Below are 7020 nucleotides of genomic sequence, written 5' to 3' on the forward strand. Positions count from 1 at the left end.
CATAAAATGCAACCTTTTTATTCTGACAGTGTATGATTTCTATTAACATTACAGAATAGAACATGATCAATATTATCTTTCAACGTTCAATTTAAATAACTGTAATTGCACAAACTATGTAGGCTACAATTTCAATTTGTTTATTGTGAAAACTCAAACATTTATGTTTTTTTTTTCTGTCCTCTAAGCATTGTTCAGGGCTGCCATTCCCAAAAGCTTTAATGCTTTCTTATGATACTTTTGGGAAACGCAGCCCTGTTTGAATGCACTGTCAGCAGTGAGTGAACGCTCTCTGTGATTGATTGGTTCTGTCTTGCAACATTTGCATGTGTTCAGATGAGCAGGAAAATAGTTCTATCCTACACAATTACTCGCTAACAAAGGTTATTCGTCCAATTCAATGCATATTGTACACATTATTATTATTATTATTATTATTTTTGTTAAATAAACAAAACCACTGGTAAATAAAACGCACCTTAGTATCGATCTTTTTGTTTGAGTATCGATACTTTCGATACTCGCGTCAGTATCGATATATCGATACTTCGGATCGATACACCCATCCCTAGTGTACAGCGTTTATTATGAGGGGGTAGAATCCACAGCTCAGTACTCACTACTCAATACTCATGAGTACTTTTAAATAGGCTACTCTTTTACTCTTACTCAAATAGTTTTTTGGACAAGTACTTTTACTCTACTCGCAGTACATTTTCGGAAGGTAATAGTACTTTTACTTGCGTATATTTTTTCAGTACTCTTTCCACCACTGCTGACGGCTGTCTTAACGTTTCAGGGGCAACTCCCATGGCAATATGGTAGAGATGCTACTTAGTGCTCGCCATGGTTTCTGGCATGCACTCCCCTCAGCATGGTGGCATGGGTATACCGTTCCCCATAGCGACCCCTAGATGACGCAGTTCGAAGTTCCCATGAAAGGGAACGTCTCAGGTTACGTATGTAACCATGGTTCCCTGAGTAGGGAACGAGACACTGCGTCCTCTAGGTTTCTTGCCATGCTTCGGACGCAAGCTTCAGATGAAGAAGTGGATGATGTATTCTCCCGGTGCCTATTTATACTATAGTCGCACCGGTAGTGACGTCATGGCTGTTGCTGGCCAACGTGTTGTTGGTGTTTTTTTCAATGTATGCTTCAGACACGGGTCACGACGAGGCGTTCCCCATAGCGACCCCTAGAGGACGCAGTGTCTCGTTCCCTACTCAGGGAACCATGGTTACATACGTAACCTGAGACGTTTTCCTGCAAGTATTATAACACAAATACTTCACAGCTGATTGCTTTAACTGTGTAATTGACTTTTATTGCATGTGTTATTTGAAGCCTTAGAGCCTATTCTGAAGCAGACGGCAGGGAAATACTGTGTTGGTGATGAGGTAATAGCTGTGATGAAGGTTTTGAACAGTAGTGTTTAAGAATTATAATTCAATTTGAACATGCTTTGAAACATTGCTACGCTTCTAGATATCCATGGCAGATATTTGTCTTGTGCCTCAAGTCTACAATGCTGAAAGGTACGTATCTTTAAAGCTGACATTAATGTTTATACAATGCAAAATGCTATAATGTACACTCTACTGTCCTTTACCAAAGGTTCAAGGTGGATATGTCCCAGTTCCCTACTATCAGAAGGTTAAACCAGACCTTAATTGAGATCGATGCTTTCAAAGCCACTCATCCATCATGTCAGCCTGATACTCCTGATGATTTGCAGGCATAATCTGAATAATGAAATCAATAAAACACTTTGATAATCAGTTGTGAGAGACTCTTCGTTAATAAGTTAAGACAGTTCAGTTTCTTTTTAGCAAAGTACTGCATTTATTGATTTGGTGAAAAGACTGCAGTTGCTTTTTGCAACTTTCAGAGACATCTATGGACAAGAGATGAGCTGCACATGCCAGTGACTTAAAGGAAAATGTGTGAGTGAAATGTGAAACATAAAAAGTTGACACGTGTAAAGTACATGCAAAACAAGAGAAAACATTTATTGCACAGAGTCTCTGAATGTACTAAATAACAAATCTGAACTACATGTGAGAGACAGTGAAGGCTTTGCTTGCTTTTAAGCAAATCAATATAAAAACGGTAGCTGTAAAACAGCTGTTCATGCTATAACTGCAACAATGCAACTTTAAAAAAACAAACGCTAAAAGTGCTTCAAGTTCCAACTTTTTGTAAGTACCCTACATTCATTTCTAAGAAAAAAATCTTGTAGTCCCTGATCCTAAACAGGGAGTTCAACCGTGCATTTAACGGTGTCATTATAAAACATTCCTGAACAATCTGACCCTCCAAATACTAGGACGGTACACTGAGAGAGGCTCTTGCCATGACGGCGATCCCTCGGGTCTGAAGATAAAGCCTTTGTACAGCCCAGGCTTATCAGACTGCGGCCTGCGCGAGGCTTCGAGCAAAGCAAAGGAGATGCCACTGATGTCCAGGAGCTTGTATCTGCAAACATGCATTGCTTTAACCTTTCAAACCGTTCAGACTAATAACTGTAAACTGTAGTCTTTCAAAGAACCTTGAAATCAGTGACTTGGGACTTCATTCCTGGTAGTTTTGAAGCCAGTTAAGTTAAAGTAAATAAATTCTGTCATTTATTTACGCTTGTTTCATACGTGTATGACTTCCTTACTTTGGTGGAACACAATGCTAAAACGGTTTTTGTCCATATAATAAAAGTCAATACAACATTGGACCAAATTGACTTTCATTATTTGAGGGGGAAAAAAAGTTTGGAACATGTAGTTTGAGTAAAAGACCATTTTCATTTTTGGCTGATCTCTTAAAAACACTCCATGGGCATTTTATAATGAATAAACATTTTACCAGTTATGCCAAACTGAAATATATTTTATCAGGTAGAAATTAAGTTAAAAAAAATATTATATATATATATATATATATATATATATATACAGTATCTCACAGAAGTGAGTACACCCCTCACATTTTTGTAAATATTTTACTATATCTTTTCATGTGACAACATGAACTGAAGAAGTGACACTTTGCTACAATGTAAAGTAGTGAGTGTACAGCTTGTATAACAATGTAAATTTGCTGTCCCCTCAAAATAACTCAACGCACAGCCATTAATGTCTAAACCGCTGGCCACAAAAGTGAGTACACTCCTAAGTGAAAATGTCCAAATTGGGCCCAATTAGCCATTTTCTCTCCCCAGTGTCATGTGACTCATTAGTGTTACAAGGTCTCAGGTGTGAATGGGAAGCCGATGTGTTAAATTTGGTGTTATCGCTCTCACTCTCTCATACTGGTCACTGGAAGTTCAACATGGCACCTCATGGCAAAGAACTCTGAGGATGTGAAAAAAAGAATTGTTGCTCTACATAAAGATGGCGTAGGCAATAAGAAGATTGCCAAGACCCTGAAACTGAGCTGCAGCAAGTACGGCCAAGACCATACAGCGGTTTAACAGGACAGATTTCACTCAGAACAGGCCTCGCCATCGTCGACCAAAGAAGTTGAGTGCACGTGCTCAACATCATATCCAGAGGTTGTGTTTGGGAAATAGACGTATGAGTGCTGCCAGCATTGCTGCAGAGGTTGAAGGGGTGGGGGGGGTCAGCCTGTCAGTGCTCAGATCATACGCCGCACACTGCATCAAATTGGTCTGCATGGCTGTCGTCCCAGAAGGAAGCCTCTTCTAAAGATGATGCACAAGAAAGCCCGCAAACAGTTTGCTGAAGACAAGCAGACTAAGGGCATGGATTACTGGAACCATGTCCTGTGGTCTGATATAAATACACATACATATAATTTTATATATATATAATTTTATTTTTACCATAGGAAAAAATGAGGAGCTCGCAGGGAGATCGTCGAACATTCAGCTCTTAAAATTTCTGAAATCTTAATATTTATTTTTGTTTTAATAGTTATTATTTTAATTACTTTTTAAAAAAAGATCAAAAAAAGTTCTGAACGACAAAGCTTGGTCCAGGGGTTTTGAAAATAGTTGTGGACAATAGTGGGCTTTAAAATGAATAATCTTCCTATTTTGGTAAAAAAAACAAAAACATACATTTTTATTAAATCTAATTTTTGTAGAATAAATATTCTCTCTATTGTTAATTGATAATGTTCATCAGTAAGTCAAATGTATGTTTGTCAAACTATTTTATGTCTTTAAGGTATTGAAACTTTAATTAGCTATAATATATTTAGTTGTATGGTAGTTAGTGTAGTAAATTAGGGAATGACAGACCAATGTTAAAGAGATGGAAGTCCTTTAGGGCTCCTACAGCACTGCAGCCTCCGCTGATCAGCACCCTGTTGTCAGACACGGGTAGAGCAGCGTGAAACCTGCACAGCAGAATGACCAAAAAAACTTTAAAATACATTCATGTAAGTAAATTGTCTTATTGAACTGTAACTGTATTTACAAATTCTTCATTGTCAGCTTATTCTAGTTTTCTTTAAAAATAAGTTCATATTTTGAAGTCTTACCCACGGGCCAGTGGTGGTATGTTCTCGTATTTTACAGCAGTGTATTCCATGAAGCCTTTTCCACAAGAAACAAGACTTCGATAATATGAACAACACCGCAGACAGTGAATACTTTCAGATGCTCAGCATCATTACCAAGATCCAGGATGTGAAGATCATTGAGGTAGGTGGCAGTTTTTCTCCCCACATTTTACTTTCACTTTCGAATTTGCGGCAGTTTGGAGCCAATTGTTTGAATGCAACAACAAAATACAACGTCAAACTCACTTTAGCCTATATATAAAAAAACAGAACTTTTATTAACAAAACAAATACAAATACACCATGCTATAGGGCAGGCTATGCCTAATATAAAATACAAAACTGGAAATAGGCTAAGTAAACATGTATAATATATAACCAAATAAATAAGAAACGTAGGACATTTATTAGCAAAACGAGTAAGAAAGCTTGGAGGCATGGCATACACCTTGATGTAAAAAAATTAAATGACAAAGCCGCGTTCAGTTTTTAATTGTAGTGTCTGTTCTTTTACTGAACTAAATTATTTTTATTACAATAAAAAATCAAAACGACGGTGGGGGTCGGTGACGCGGAGCCTATATATAAAAAAACTGAACTTTTATTAACAAAACAAATACAAATACACCATGCTATAGGGCAGGCTATGCCTAATATAAAATACAAAACTGGAAATAGGCTAAGTAAACATGTATAATATATAACCAAATAAATAAGAAACGTAGGACATTTATTAGCAAAACGAGTAAGAAAGCTTGGAGGCATGGCATACACCTTGATGTAAAAAAATTAAATGACAAAGCCGCGTTCAGTTTTTAATTGTAGTGTCTGTTCTTTTACTGAACTAAATTATTTTTATTACAATAAAAAATCAAAACGACGGTGGGGGTCGGTGACGCGGTGGGCAAGTGACATAAACGGTGTTGCGGCTTAACACCGGTAGCACCGTCAGCACCGTCTATCGCGGCAAGCCTAACACGTTCCTGATTTTAGTTGCATATACTGTGGATGGTGATTATGAAACGTCAAAGTTAAACTACTTACCCAAACCTGGGAAGAGGACGGTCACCCTCCACGATCGGTTGATACCACAGACCATGCTCAGGGTTGAAAATGTGCAATGCTTTACTGCTGACCTTGCCTTCAGGACATCGGCTGGGCTGCACTCCTCCAAAAACATACAGCTCCTTCTTATAGACAGTGGCACGCCAATGATGGGATATTTCCCTTTGCCTATCCCAACCCAAAATATCATACATATATGCAACAGTAAGTCAACATCTGCAACGCTAAAACATACACAAATCATGTAAAGAATCAAATGATCTAATACTCACAAGAAACAAGCTTCCACTTCCAAGTTATAGTGTCCAGTATATAAATATCACTGTATCGCTGGGCGTCTCTCAGACCACCGTACACATAGACAGCTTTAGACTCAGGATCAAAGGTTGCCGAGTGACCTTTTGAGCTTGGTGGACTGACCTCAGACGTTGAGACATCCATGGGGAACCAGAAATCATTATCTGAGAATTAGTACAGTTATAGTTGTGCTACGGTATATTAAAGCAATAAGCCCCGTGAAGCCGTGGTTTACAGTGAACTTATAACAGCTAAGGGGCGTTGTTAGGCACGACGCAAAGCCCTTAGCTGTTATAAATTCACTGTAAACCACGTCTTCATGGAGCTTATTGCTTTTATAAATCGGTTATTCCATATACGTAGTAAGGTTTCACAAAATAAAACAGAGCAAATAAAGTGTAATGATATTAATAAAAACAGTATTCTTCCACCAAACAATGTAGTTCCTCAGAATCAGTTGTGGTTCCAACAAAGTGGTAGCACTGATCACTTCGAACTTGGCTCAAGTTTGAGAATCAAGAATCAGAATCAAGGACCGGAACTATCCGTTATATATAGTATATACACGTGTGTGTGTGTGTATATATATATATATATATATATACATACATACATATATTATAATTATTTATATACCAATTATATCAATATAAATAAAATAAATAAATAAATAATAATAATATATATATATATATATATATATACAGTGCACAGCATACATGAGTACACCCCCTCTGAATAAATATGAAAGATGTATTTTCTTAATGATCACTAATATAATTCATGGAAAGATGGCAAAATTTAAACATATACTTAATAAAAACAACAAAACTATTTATATACCAATTATATCAATATATCAAATATATCAATTAAATGTGAAAAATACAGATGTAAAGGAAAATGTTAAAATGCCCCACTTTGTGGTAAGAAACTTCTAGAAATATAATACAGTAAATAATCTTAATTTTGAATTAATAAGTAAATAATTCTACATAATAATAAGAATAAAATTAATCCAATAATAATTATATAATGTATATTTGCTTGAATATGATCGTATAGTCATAGTTCTGCATTCATGCAACACTTCTTAATAAATTCTAGCTGCCCAAATCAGCAAAAAAAACAAATATATA

General features: G+C 36.6%; 1 protein-coding gene across 3 annotated transcripts in view; it reads left to right on the plus strand.

Moving 5' to 3' along the window:
* Nucleotides 1–1779, plus strand: part of gstz1 (glutathione S-transferase zeta 1) — a 12354-nt gene extending 10575 nt beyond the window's left edge. For all 3 annotated transcript variants that reach the window (XM_016243914.1, XM_016243912.1, XM_016243913.1), the window contains 3 exons: nt 1346–1398; nt 1487–1536; nt 1616–1779. In XM_016243914.1, the coding sequence (XP_016099400.1) occupies nt 1346–1398; nt 1487–1536; nt 1616–1742 (230 nt within the window). In that variant the 3' untranslated portion in view covers nt 1743–1779. The remainder of the gene's footprint in view (nt 1–1345; nt 1399–1486; nt 1537–1615) is intronic.
* Nucleotides 1780–7020: the final 5241 nt, after the last annotated feature.

The sequence above is a fragment of the Sinocyclocheilus grahami genome, unplaced genomic scaffold, assembly GCF_001515645.1.
Source record: "Sinocyclocheilus grahami isolate Dianchi unplaced genomic scaffold, SAMN03320097.WGS_v1.1 scaffold704.1, whole genome shotgun sequence".
NCBI lineage: Eukaryota > Metazoa > Chordata > Actinopteri > Cypriniformes > Cyprinidae > Sinocyclocheilus > Sinocyclocheilus grahami.